The sequence below is a fragment of the Struthio camelus genome, chromosome 7 (assembly GCF_040807025.1).
Source record: "Struthio camelus isolate bStrCam1 chromosome 7, bStrCam1.hap1, whole genome shotgun sequence".
NCBI classification, from domain to species: domain Eukaryota; kingdom Metazoa; phylum Chordata; class Aves; order Struthioniformes; family Struthionidae; genus Struthio; species Struthio camelus.
Window position 1 is genome coordinate 23,535,579 of NC_090948.1, and position 13,175 is coordinate 23,548,753.

The following is a 13,175-nucleotide window of genomic DNA, read 5'->3' on the forward strand; positions in this document are numbered from 1 at the left end:
CCTCCTTGGCCAAGGACAGGAGCAGGGTCGCCTCTTACCCTAATCACTGTCTTCATCCACAAGAAGTGGCTGCTGTTTGGTTAACCACCTAGTGGATTAGAAGGCCAGAGGTTGGATTCTAGACCAGAGCTAGGCCACCCCTGCCAACACAACCTGCAGCGCTCCATAAACTGCAGTTGAAAATACAGCCAGGGCCTCTGCCATTTCTCTCACCACTACTGAATGCGAAAGCCACAGCCCTGTGACGTGGAGCAAGATGGAGTTTCAGTAGGCCTGGACACTACTAAAGTGTAAATCAGAATCTAGAAGAAACAAGCAGCAACCATCAACTGCTTTCAGTGATAGCATAGCTAGGTTTGGTGCGTTTCCTCTAGTGAAAATGCAGCAGGATCCCATTCCCCCAGAATACCAGAGAACAACTTCTCCGTTGCACTGGCCTAAACCAGTGTCCATCGGCAAGGAGCTAAGCCTGGATACACGTTGCCTGAGCTGGGCCTCTGCCAGCCCTTTGGTGCCAGCTAGCCAGTTGCTGCAGGTTGGAGCTGTGCTCACACTGCCACTTTCCCTGAGCTCAGAGGGGCCTGCCCTCTCCAAGAGCAGGATTGGCAGCTTCTCTCCTTTCTGCTCCAGCTGGCCTGGTTTGTTCCCAGCAGTTCATCAGGCATGCCCTGCATACCCACCCTAGGGGACAGTAGTCCACAGTTCCCATCAAACACTCTCCTGCTCTCTGGACAGCTGCCACTTAAGAGTTTTAAAATACAAAAAATAGTAAGTCCTGTCTACTGGCTGGCCTGGCCAAGGCCTGTTCAGCACCATGGTGTTCCTGTAAGTCACTCACTCTCTCCATGCTACTGCAGAGGGAGTTACTTTCCCAGGGGACACCATCAGAGCACACTTATGAACACCTAGTGGCTGCTAAACAGCCCCAGAGAGATGAGTGAGCCAGCCTTGCCAACCGACCTCTCTCCCTGCATGTCTCAGCAGCAACTGGTTCCAGCATCCTCCTGGGATCCCAGCATCATGTCTGCCCCCCCCCTTCCCCAGCAGCAGCAGTTCTAGATCTGGAGGTTAATGAAAGGGGCAAAGCCAACCACGTCCTGCAGGAGAACAAGGGCCCTCTGCAACGGAGGCTCCACATCCAGCTCCACTCCACGGCCTCGGAGGATGCTCAGGCTGGACTCAGCCACATTGTGGCAGTGTTTCACCTTGAGTGAGCGCAGCTTGGGACAGTACTCAGCCAGGACCCTGCCAAGAAAGAGAACATACACAGGTTGTAAGCCTGGACTCCTGAGCACACAGCTCGCCCCCTTTTCTACTCCCAGCAGGCCAGCACTCACCACTGTGCCCCACACATGCTGTACTTTGGGAGCAGCATCCCTACAGCCCCAGAGAGAAAGTCAAGGGACATGGTCAGATCAAGTCAGCAATGTCCCATAACTACACTTTATGGCATCCCAGGAAATTTGCTGTCAGTAGCAAACCCTAACTCTCCTGAAAGGCCAGCCAGCAGCTTCTCCCCAAAAACAGAGCTCTCATTGCTCGCAGCCTAAAGAAATCCAACTCTCCTCTCTCCATGCCCCTTCTTTCCCATCCCCACCATCTCCACCCCAGCTTCCCATGTTGCTCAGTACCTGATGGAGTCATTCTTGACTCGCAAGCACCCCGTGAGGTCCAGGTGCTCCAGCTCAGGGCAGCACTTGGCAACCTCCTCCACTGCCACATCACCCACATTGGCATTGACAGCCAGCGAGAGAGACTTGAGCTTGCCGCACTTCTGCGCCAGATAGCAGATGGCTTCATCCTTCAGCTGGCGACAGGCCGTCAGGTCCACAGACTCAAGTGCCTTGCAGTGGTCAGCCAGGCTGCGCAGGGACAGGCTGTCCACCCACTCGCAGTGAGCCAGGGAGAGCCGGCGCAGGCTGGGGCAGCTCAGGGAGATGGCCACCAGTGCATGGCGGCTGAGCTGGGCACAGCCCTTTAGCTGGATCTGTTGCAGGTGGTGGTTCTGCCCGATGACTGGGAGCAGCTCCCTGTCTGTCAGCCAGTCGGAGCAGTTCTGGAGCGCCAGCTGATGCAGGACTTCGTTGTCCTTCAGCAGGTTAACAAAAGCAGCTCTAGGGATGGCAGGCCCAATCTGCATGGGGAACCCAGGAAGAATGACCACTCGCCAGGGTTTCAAATCCGCTTGGCTCAGCCTGGCCCTCATCCAGAGACTCTTCCCACTCCTCTCTTCCTGTGTGGCACAGAGGTGACCACAGCCACTCTCCCCTAGTCCCAAGGGAAACCCTATCTTAAGGCTCTCCTCCCCACAGGATGTCATGCTCAGGCTTCTGCCACTGCCCTCAGGAAGCCAGAAGCTGCTCCATCTCCTCCACTCCACTCATCACCACTGAGTTTGTACACCCATGCCAAGTTCCACATCTCTGCTCTCCAGAAACCCTTTGCTAGACTACTCTTTTCTGCTCACAGAACAGCAGCCACTCCTGCATCTCCAAGGCCCACTCAGTCTCTCCCAGGGCTTGCACAAGCCTTCCCTCATGGCAGAGCACAACGTTATCTCCTGGCCGACCCACGCCAGTGCACCCCCCCAGCTGAGACCCGACAGGCTGCACCACTCTGGAGCTGGCTGTGCTTCTGCAAGCCAGTGCCCTGTAATGGCCTGGGTGGAGCTCCAGGCACACTGCTCCCCAAAGCCTCTTGCTAAAGAGGGTCACATTGCTGGGCCCTGAATCACCACCTCTCCTCCCTGCGCTCATCTGTCCAGTCCGAAATGCAAGCCATTAACCCAAGCTCCCGAGCAGAAACTAGCCTCCTTGTCAGGGGGTTCTACCTCCCATAGAGCCACTTGCTCCCACATTAGCTGCAGAGCAATAGCACATCTGAATCTCCCCCAGTCTCAGAGCTATCAGATACCTGGCTTGAGTCAAAGCAGCGCATGTTGGCCAGGTACAGCTGGATGAGAGACTGGAATGACTTGCTGACCCTCTGCAGGCTCAGGAGCTGCTGCAGTGGCAGATGACAGAGGATATATGGAACCAGGATGTCTTCCCAGGGCAGATCCAGGAGGCATCCCCTGGAAGGGGTCAAACTCATCATCAGTCGCCAGGGAGCCAGGCTATGGTGAAAGCCAGGCTCTATCATCTCACACCTACTGCCAGGTACCTCTAGGAGGAATAGCCAGAGAGAGAAACTCAGCAACCTCTCCCACAACCAGCCCAAGGGGGAAAACCCTGTGGCTAACCAACAGCAGGGCATGCTCCTGCCGTGTGTGTCACCTCTTCCCCAGCCTAGGATGTTCATTACTCAGGCATGAGTCCACATGCCTGCACTGTCCTCCTGGAGGGCTCAGGCGAGGTTTCCCTCAGCTGGTTAAGGGGCTCCCGTCCCTCAGCGGCAGGGCAAGGAGCAGCAAAGCAACTGCTGCAGCAGCACCACACTAACTGCGCTCCTGTTTAAATAGCACACTACCTCGCAGCTAGTCCCCCGCATTCAGGGCCAAGCCACGCAGGCACTTCGCTAGGGGGAAAGAAGAGGCAGCTGCTCCCCCCCAAGCAGGGGATAAGGCTCCAGCCCGCACACAGACCTCTACCCCCAAGCAGCGAGGCCAGCGGCCGAGGTTGCAGGGACACAGCACGCATCGAGGGTCTGCGGACCCCGCTGAGACGAGGCTACCGGGCAGCCCGCAGCCCCCGGGGTGCACCCGGGTGCCCGGCGGAGGTCAGGGCTCCGAGGAGCGAGCCGTCCCCCTGCGGAGGCGGCCGGGCCCCCGCAGCCCCGGGGCACCGAGCTCCTCGAGGGGCCGCTAAGGGATCGTGGCTACAGGCAGCCGCAGCACACGCCGGCCGGGGCCCCGCAGCGCTGCCCCTCGGCCCCCCCCCCCGGTCACGGCTGGGCCCCCGGCCAGCGCCGGGGCGGCGGAGCAGAGCCCCGCGCTGCCCCACCGAGCCCCGGGGCCGGGGAGAGGCCGCTGTCCCCCGCCCCCAGGCTGCCGCGTCTGGGCAACCCCCGGCCCCGGCCCCGGCCCCGCCGCCCCGGTACCTGCCGCCCCGCCGGGGCTCCGCGAGCGGCTCCATGCGCGGCGCCCGGCGTCCGGTACCGACGTCACCACCGGCGGTCGGAAGTGAGCGGGGCCGTGGGCGGGGCGTGGGCGGGGCGTGGGCGGGGCCGCCCGGAAGCGGCGCCCCGCGGCCCCGGGAAGGGGCTCGGCGCCCAAGCGGGGCGGGCGCGCGGGGCCGCGGGAGGAGAGCTGCCTCGGTCACGGGTTCGGCCCCGGCGAAGGGGCTCTTTGCTCAGCCCGCGTTTCCCTCGTGCCCGGCCGGCCCCGCGGGTGGCGGAGGCAGCGCGGCGCGGATGGCCGCCGCGCGATACGCGGTACCGCTCCTGCGCGGTGCCGGTCAGGGCCGGGTGCCCAGCTAGAGCAGGCTTCGCGCTCGCACACGAGTGGCCGGACTGCTGTCCTGCAGGGCTTCCTCCCGCGGGCAGTGCCGAGACAGCCCACACAGCAAAGGGGAAGATTTTGCAGAACTGCAGCCAGCTGGGGATATCCCGGGTGAGAAGGTCAGAGGCTGCCACGTCTCAGGAGCTGGGGTTATAAAGTCTTGCTGCCTTTCAGGGCTGCGGCATCCTGGGTCAGTGCACGTGGGTGTAAGGAGTGGCTCCCAGGGCAGGGACCGAGCTGAGTGCTAGGCGATGCCCACATGATTCCCTGCTGCCAGGGTCATTCTGGCAGTTATGTGTCAGTGCTCTAGAGTACATACAGTTGCAAACCGATCGAGGCAGACAATCCATCCCTGCCCCTTCCTTGCAAGGGGAACAGGGTGGCCCTGAGAGCCCTGTGCAGAGAGTATGTTAGATGGCAGCACATAACCTGCGCATAAGGCCACGCGGACACATTGACCCACAGGCCCACACACCTTCCAGACCACACTCACCTTCGTGCACAACCTGCCTTGCACATGCACACACACACAGAGGCACATGGGCACACGGGTGTATGCGCACACGCGCCCCTCAGCCGCCACCCCACTGCCCACCGCACCCCGGTCCCACGCTCCACACACACCCCGCAGCCGCACCAGTGCCCCAGTGGCACATTTATCCTGCTCTCCACCCTCACACCAGTCCCCCAGCTGCCCGATATTGCCCCGGCTATCCCCGTTTCCCCGCGCACCCCCTGGCTGCCCCTTTCCCCAGTGCACACCGGTGCCCCAGTTGCCCCAGGCCCGCGCACGCACCCGGCCCCGGGCGGGCCAGCCGCGCGCATGCGCACTGCGCCCGGAGCTGTCCGTTCAGCACCACGCGGAGCCCGGACCCGCCGCTGCCGGTGAGCGACGGCGCCGCCCTGGCCCGGCCCGGCCCGGCCCGGCCCCTCTGCCCCAGCCCCCGCCCGGGCGGGCGGGCAGGCAGCTCCCGGCCCCCTGGGACTGCCAGTTCTCCCAGCACCTCTCAGCGGGAGCCGCTGGGCCCTGCTCCCCTGCCCTATGATGCCCGCCCGGTACCGCCCTGCCCGAGCACCGCTCTCGGTACCGGCACCGCCCCACCCGGCTTCGGTACATGGCTGCTCCCCCGCGCCTGGTACCGGCACGGTACCGCCCCGCCCCGGCACCGCGCTGCCCCCCAACCCAGTCCTGCCTCCCCCTCACCCGGCCCCGGCCCCCTCACTCACCCCCCTGCCCTCGGGCGCCGCCGCCCCCTCCCGCCCCGCCGCGGCCCCGCCGGGCTGCCCGCAGGAGGGAGCGGGGTCCGCCCCCGCCCCCGTCCCCGCCGGGAGAAGGGGGGCCCGGGGCGTCCGCCGGCGCAGTTGCCATAACGACTGCAGGCAGGGCTGCCGTAAAAATAGAAGCTGTTACTTCTCCGCTGCTGTCCTCTCTGCTTCCCAGGGCTGCCGTGCGCGGAGTTTGGCCGCTGCTGAAGCCTCGGTGAAATTTTCAGGAGCGGTTAAGAGGCCGGATAAGGCTGAGCCTGCACCGCCAGGGCGCGCCTGGAGCAGAGCAACGGGCAGCGAGGGGGCGGGCAGCAGCGGGAGAAACAGGGGCCCTGTGGCAGGAGCTAGGGGGTACGTCCACCCCCTCCTCTCCCAGAGAGGCTACCAGCTTGTTGGGCAGCCCAAAGGCCTGTACGCAGATATCTCACACTGATGCACAGCTCATCCCAACACACACCATGCACTTCTGCCCCTAACCGGGGCCCCAGATGGGTGACCCTGGCCTGGACTCAGATCTGAGCTTTTCCACCTTGTGCAGCATAAACAGCATCAAGCTACTGATTACTATTAGCAACAGGCACTAAAAAAAGATTCACCTCGACCTGCATGCAGTGAACAAGTCCTAGTCTTGGTCATGTCAGTACTTTCAGGAGGGCTATTGCTCATCTAGAAGACCTAAAAGCTTTCTGCTCAGCTTATTTACAAGCTACCTGGATTTTTTCCAAGCTACCTGAACCTCCCTCCTTATCACATCATGGGCAATAGCAAAATTTGTCCCATCCCAGGAAAGCAACGTCACATCTACTTATCATGGTCCGCTCACTCCCTGCCAAGGATAGGGGTGGTTTGGAGAACAGTCTCCTTCCTCAGTGCCTGTCCTCTAGGGGTAGACACCTACGCTACCTGTATGCCTCCAGGCAAGTGGCACCTCTCCACTTCGGAAGTCTCAGTACCTCCTTGAATTAGCACAGAGCTCATCTCCTTTGCATAGGGGAAAGCAAGGCCAGGATTTTTTGAGTTTCTAGAGGAGATAAGAACGCCCCCAGCCATGGCCTTACCCACCAGCTCACTGGCTCCCAACAGTCTTGAGCTGCTTTTAGCAGAGAAGGCCTCAGCTCTGGCAGCTGATCCTACTTCTAGGCTGGGAGGGTTCATTTCGCCTTCAGGAGGTCCCAGCCTTGTGTTTACCCTGCTCTTGGATTTCTGCTGTTTAACAGAAGTGTGTTAGGGAGTCCCTTAACCTTGCACCTGTAAAGGAATGACGGTAGCCGGAGTTGGCTACATGGAGGCTGTTGAAATAGCCATCTTGGTCTAGATAGGACGTGAGGGAGCTCAACGCTTATTTACAACTGGCCTTTGCAGCAGGCTTTCAGTGCCAGAAGAGACCTGGCTGGGAGCTCCCAGCTTGTAATGGAGTCCTTGCTCAGAGGAGCAGTGTTGTGGGTTGCTTTTTATCCTTCCTGAGCAACATGTGTGTTGGGCTGGCAAGTGGGGCCTGCTCTGCTCCCACAGCCACCTGTGTTTGTTTTTCAGTTTGTCTGATCCAGCTGGGCTGCCTGAGTCACTTCCCCAGGGGCTTGCTGGAAGCAGGGCTAGGAGGAGAGCTGATAGTCAGCCCAGACAAGTTTGGGTACCACAAGGAGGTTGGGAGGTACTGCTATAATACAGACAGAAGTGAGATCTTTGTTGCATTCTAACCTTTCCGTGGATGGACAAACCTGCCCCTGTCTGAAGGGGAGGTGAAGGCTCCTCCCTGGGCTTAAGACCTAGTGCCAAGGCAGAGCCTCCACAGCTGATTAGCACAGGGTCATCTCTCTACAGCCGCTCTTGGGACCGTTGAGGAATCACGTTTACTCCAGCTTACTTCAGCCTACTTGCACCGGGGAGCTGCAAACACTGTGCCTCAGACAGTACCAGCTCTTTTGCAGGTGCAGCTCACAGGGTCAGCATTGCCTTGAGAAGTTTTTGGATCGTGCAGCCTGAAAGCAGGTTCCCTAACATGATGCTGCAGAGGTGCTACAGATTGCTTGCCCTGACAAACCTCTCTAGCCCCAGAGCCCAGTGCAGCCGAAAGTTTAAGCACTTAGGGAGCTGCAGGTGAGGGGGCAGAAGAGGAGAGCAAATAGGCCAGCTGCTCCCTAAGGGATGAGGAGCCAAGCATAGTAACATAGCCAGGAGGGCAGGACCTTGCCAGTCAGGGCCCAGTCACACAGTACCTCAGTGAGGCAAGCAGAACAGGTCTAGGGGTGGCAGCCAGGGTCAGCCAAGAGTCCAGGTCATCAGAATAGTTAACAGCAATGAGGCAGCTCTGAGGTCAAGCCAGGGACACAAGTCAGCAAATCAGGATCAGGCCTGGTGAGAGAAACCAGGGCCAGACACAGCCAGTGATCAACAGGCAGGTCCATGGTGATGGGGCAGAGCTGAGGCCAGGACATCAGCCCATGTGTCTAGATCAACAGCTGTCAGGATCAGTCACACACATGTATAGGCAGGAGCACGGCTGTGGCTAAGAAGGAGACCAACACCCCTACTGCATAGTTCAGGTAGGCAGTGAATGTCCCAGGCAGGGCTTAAATGGAGCTCCCAGGCCCATTGGCAGGGAGTGGGCTTGGAGGCCCAAGTGAAGCCGATCAGAGCCATTAAGGCCTATTGGTGCCCTCAGGGCCCTGACAAAGTTGTTCACCTGCAAGGGAGTTGGTAGGTAGGTTTGATCTGCAGCTTCTCCCCATATTAGTGGTTTCTGATATGCTTATGCTGTGTCCTGGGAGTCATGGACAGTTTCCAGCTGTAAAATACTCAGGCTCTTCTCTCTCTTATACCCAGGGCAACTCCACATGCATGAAGAGCATCATATTCTGCCACTGTGCTGTAGGTGGATACCCTGAGACAGAGCTTGATGCCACCAGGATGTCCAGCAGGCTTAGCAACCAAGGGCTGCGACAATGGTAAGGATCCCAAATCAGTGTCCTGCTCGTGCTCATGCGTGTGAAGACCTCCTACACATGGGGTGACTGTGGCACAGCTGTGCAGCACCCTAGCACACAGTCTGAGTAGTGTCGCTCTCTGCAAATTAGCAATGAAGGGATAACTGGAGGAAGACAAGCTCAAGGGATCTGATTTTTCTTCTGCTCTGCCGTCCCAGTGAGGAGTTGCAGCAGGCCTCAGCCTAGCTGGGAGAGTGCCCCTTTGCCTAAGGGGACTGTACATCTGAAGATGTACAGTGTTTGTAAATTTACTTGTTAAGGTCCAGCCAGATGCACATTTTCAGTCAAGCCATAATTCTGCAACTTGGTCTGCCAAGACAGCATTGGCCCTGATGTCAGGGAAGTCCCTTGGGGCCAGGGGAATTCACCTTGCCAGTCAGCCAAGATGAGGGCAGAGCCTGGACTAAAAACTTCCTGCTATAAGCTTGGCTAATAGCCAGCTTCAGGGATTTTAAAGAGGATGTGGGAAAGATCATAACAACTGCTCCTGTAAAACCAAGCAATTATATTATTTTATTCTCTAAAAGGAAATAAGAAGGGCTGTGGTTTTTCTTATGTGTCCGTCTACTGGTGTCTGTAAGTGCTGTGAATTCAGCAGTGAGCCTGGCAGAGACCGTACATGAGAGATGGGAAATGGAGCTGACAAGCACTAAGTGAACCCAGCTAGCCTCATTTCAGCACGTGTCCTGATAGCGCCTTCGTACAGCGTGTGCCTCGTGTTAATCAGAAAGCCCCAGCTCCTGGAGTTCAGGGATTAAAACAGATTTAGTTTTTTAAAAGAAAAATAAATTGGTAGCTATTCAGGTTGCAGGAATAAATGGGAAATGTGATCCTAATGCATTCAGAAGCCCTGGAAAGCAGCTGATAAATAGACTGATCCCTAGATGTCTGCTGCTATAGGTGATTTCCATATAGCTATGTCACCTATAGCTACAGTTGATGCCTGTTGCATCATTTTGATGTCTAGACTTGGTAATACAGTTTGATTGTACTGGCATGTTCAGTGGTCTGAACTGAATATACCACTGAGGAGAAGCAATCTCTGCCATAAAGGATGTACCAACTAGTGCAGATACAGGCACTCAGGTGAACATATGTAAGAGATTTCCAGGATCAAGGAAAGTACCCTTTGCAAGAGGAATGAGGTGATCTTGGAGGTGCTTCACTTTCAAGGGTGAATTGCTTATATGCATGAGACACCTTCCCGTCACTTCTGGTCTGTCCCTGTCATAAGACATAGTTTTGGATGAGGTGCAGCTGAAGCAGTGCTGGGCTGTGAGACCCTTGGTGGATGCAGGGTAAGTGGGGAAGTGTGTGGCACAGGGTTGAGCACAGATGCCTTCAATGAGCACACAACACTGGTGAGTCCAGTGGCTCTCCTACTACCCCACTGACCACTGATATTCTGCGAGGGAAAGGAGGCTTCCTGCTTCAGAGCTTGAGCTGATCTCCAATGACGAGCGACTAAGCTGAACCCTTGGGGGGAGGGTGCAGATTAGTTCACAACTGCTGCTGCAGCTTTCTTGCATCTTCCTTGGTAATATATGGGGCTGGCAGCCTGGCTCTGGTCAGCCTTGGGTCTGAACCTGCTGGTACCTTCAGCTTTATAAGTGTCCTACTGAAAGGAGCAGGGATTTCAGCCAGCTTCACTAAGGCGAGGCAGAGCTAGCACCTAACTGTACCTTTGAAGGGCCAAGAGGAGCAGTTTGTGTTTTGACCTCATGCTTTGGGGATTGGGGCGAGATTTATGCAGTTCTGAGGCCTGAAGGGAGCATTGTCATTAAAAGAGTTCCCTCTCTGACATAGCATCTCTAGAGGTGCTCCTGATTTGGTGGCTGATGGCAGGCAAGCTATTTTTTGCCTTGACTTTTCTTTGCCTTGACTTGCTTTGTGAACTCAGTTGTTTCCATGTCTGAGGTATATTGAAAGGCTGGCTTGATTTCCTCAAGCCTGCTGGGGTCCCCAGAGAGGACTCTGTGCTGTGGAAGGGCACAATTTATTGTTGGGAGATTGGTGCAGTGCCAAGCCAAACCTAACCCCCACCCTGAGACCTATCACAGGGTATAATGACTTGGCACCTTGCTGACTAAATACCTTTAGCCTTGCAATGGTGTTGGGGGTATTTTCTTTACAGTTTTCTGCCAGTCTTAAGTGGGACAAGAGGCAAGATCTTTTCAAGGACACCAGTAGCTCTGCAATGTTCACTCTTTAAGATGTGAGAGCTGGGTGCATGCAGGACCCCAGAAGTTCAGGTAAAGTCTCTCAGCACTGTCTTTGCTTAGACTCTTACATCTGTCAAATGATCTGGCTCCATTTTCTCTCTGGCTACCAAATAAGTCCGACACAATCTTAATTGCTCTATGGGATGGAGCAGACCACAGCCAGACTTATTGTTGCATGGGAGAATATGGTGTTGAGCTTACAGGGGCAAGCTCTGCCTTCAGTGAGCCCTGAGGTTGCTTTAGTTTGCTTGTCGCCACTAGGAGCCATTCTTTAGCTGGTGAAACAGGAACCCATGCCTTCTTCTGCCCTACTCTTCCCTGCAGATGCCACCTTCCCCTTCTCCCTATTGAGAAGTGAATCTGAGTACACAAGGTTTTAGAAAAAAGAAAACAAAAACAAAAAAAACAAAAACACAAAGTAAAGCAAGGCAAAGCTCTCCCAGTCAGGGCTGGAAGAGGCACAGGCACGAGAGGCTCCTAGCTACCTGTCAATGCAGGGTTGTTCTGGTAGGATCCCGCTGAGGTATCCACTGTGCTATCTCTCCCAAGCTTTCAGCAAATCCTTTGCATGTGGCTCCACATATCTTGAAGTTGGCAGGTTTTGCCCCATGCCTGGACTAGATTGGCAGTTTACTCACTGTACTTGTAATTACACCTCCTTAACTAACCCTTCAGAATTTCCACACATCTTAAACAATTCTGCGTGTGATCACATCTCCCTATGCTGGGCCAGGCCATGTGCCTGGAGCTTGCTGTCCCTTTTCTACATACGAGACTGCCTGCAGCCTTTCATTCATTGCTCTTACTCCCCCTCACACCCATCTGCTTACTGATTTCATCCTGACACAGCCAGGCGTGCCTGTTTATTTAGAGCAGGAGACTCCAAGGCGAGATGCTATGTCAGAGAGGGAACGCTGCTTGTGACCTGCCACATCTGTCATTTGCCCTACAGGAATACCAGAGATCAGGGCCATCTTGTGCAATACAACATAACTATGTACATAAACATAATGAGAGAAGGAGTTTGGAGTCAAAATGTGTAAGATTAGCAAAGAGTGTGAGGAGACTGCATATGAAATGTCTTGTCCAAGACCACTGGGCAGAGCTGGAAGGAGACCCCTGGTCCCTGATTGCTCATGTGAGCTCCTAGCAGTGTTGCCTTGGTGCAGTCCATGGTCTCGCCATCCTCTGAACAGAGATATTGCTCTTATCCCAGACGAGTGAGGAGGTTGCATCAAAGCCCATCGCGGGGCATGGGGAGTTAGGACTCCAGCCCCACCAGGGACATCCTGAACTAACAGACTTGTCTTTTGCTGAGTGAACAGCAGGAAATCCAACCTAAACCTTCTGTAGGGCTGCCCTGGTGAGAGGATGTGCTGGGCTCAACAGGATGGGGAGAGCGGTTGTTGGTTTAGGCATGACCACTCTCTCCCTGCGCTGTCCCCTTCCGATTCTGTTCCAGCTTCACATCATACAGCAGCTACACAGCAGGGCTGCACGGTGAGTTAATTAGTCCCTAGAAAGTTTCTTTTCCTTTGCAGAGATGTGGAGGTTATAAAGCCCAGCCAGCTGCAGGAGGACTCCTGGCATCTATCTGGGGCCCTGGGGGTACAGGAAAGGAGCTCAGGGGGCAGCACTGAAGCCAGCACTGCTCACTGGCCAGTTGCATGGCACTGGGTGAATCACTGAGCAATCCACTTCCTTCCCTCCTTGGATTCTCTCTCCTTCAAGAGTAGCCATTAACCTCCCAGGGGACTTCCCTATGCAAGGCCAGACCCTTTGCTCTTAAGGTTTGGGTTTCTCCCATGTGACTCTTGAAGATGGAGGGAAAGGATCACATCCTACCATTTCAGAGACTGGTTGAAGAGCAACTTTGAAGAACTGCCCCACAGTGCCACCTGTGTCCTGGGAGGCTACACTAACGAACCAGTGGTTTGCGTTGTTTCAAGCTGTATTCATCTCTTTGGTGAGGTGACTCACTGGAGTGAGGTGGGTCTGATGAGCAGCCTGCTGGCATACCGGGAAGCTCTGTCCTCGCCTGAGTACAAAGCCCACTAGCCGGAAATCTTCTCCTAAGTGCATTTCTTCAAGACTGCCTTTTCCCTGAGCATCTCTTTACCACAAGAGATACTCCCACACAATTGTTCCCCTGGCTGCTGTGCAGGGAGATTATTTTTGGCTCAGAAACTGTGCTGGGCCCTCACCTTCCACATCTCCAGGGCAGTTTTACCACACTGGCACCTTTGCCCTCATCCTGACTGTGGA

At 56.2% G+C, this 13,175-nt stretch overlaps 1 protein-coding gene and 1 long non-coding RNA gene across 3 annotated transcripts; one reads left to right on the top strand and one right to left on the bottom strand.

Annotated features, from left to right (window-relative positions):
- Window positions 1–35: 35 nt before the first annotated feature.
- FBXL15 (F-box and leucine rich repeat protein 15) lies at window positions 36–4,154 on the bottom strand. Of its 2 annotated transcripts, none has more exons than XM_068950312.1 (4): window positions 4,039–4,154; window positions 2,914–3,073; window positions 1,632–2,134; window positions 36–1,245 (listed from the first exon to the last, which is right to left on the bottom strand). In XM_068950312.1, exons 1-4 carry the CDS (start codon window positions 4,071–4,073, stop codon window positions 1,056–1,058), a joined length of 888 nt encoding a protein of 295 aa, XP_068806413.1. In that variant the 5' UTR covers window positions 4,074–4,154; the 3' UTR covers window positions 36–1,055. The 2 variants fall into 2 exon arrangements, with proteins under 2 accessions (XP_068806413.1, XP_068806412.1); XM_068950311.1 differs by having other exon boundaries at window positions 2,914–3,164; window positions 4,039–4,128.
- Window positions 4,155–5,275: 1,121 nt separating this feature from the next.
- LOC138067817 (uncharacterized) lies at window positions 5,276–12,529 on the top strand. The gene is made up of 3 exons (XR_011142202.1): window positions 5,276–5,323; window positions 8,528–8,649; window positions 12,452–12,529. It is a non-coding gene; the product is annotated as an uncharacterized lncRNA (long non-coding RNA).
- Window positions 12,530–13,175: the final 646 nt, after the last annotated feature.

Excerpts from the sequence above, each read along its gene's own strand:
- FBXL15 (XM_068950311.1), bottom strand. The coding sequence starts at position 3,141 with ATGATAGAGCCTGGCTTTCACCATAGCCTGGCTCCCTGGCGACTGATG. Across the intron at positions 2,135-2,913 it reads GCTGCTTTGACTCAAGCCAG|ATTGGGCCTGCCATCCCTAG; the intron begins GTATCTGATAGC and ends TTCCCCATGCAG. Across the intron at positions 1,246-1,631 it reads GTCAAGAATGACTCCATCAG|GGTCCTGGCTGAGTACTGTC; the intron begins GTACTGAGCAAC and ends CTTTCTTGGCAG.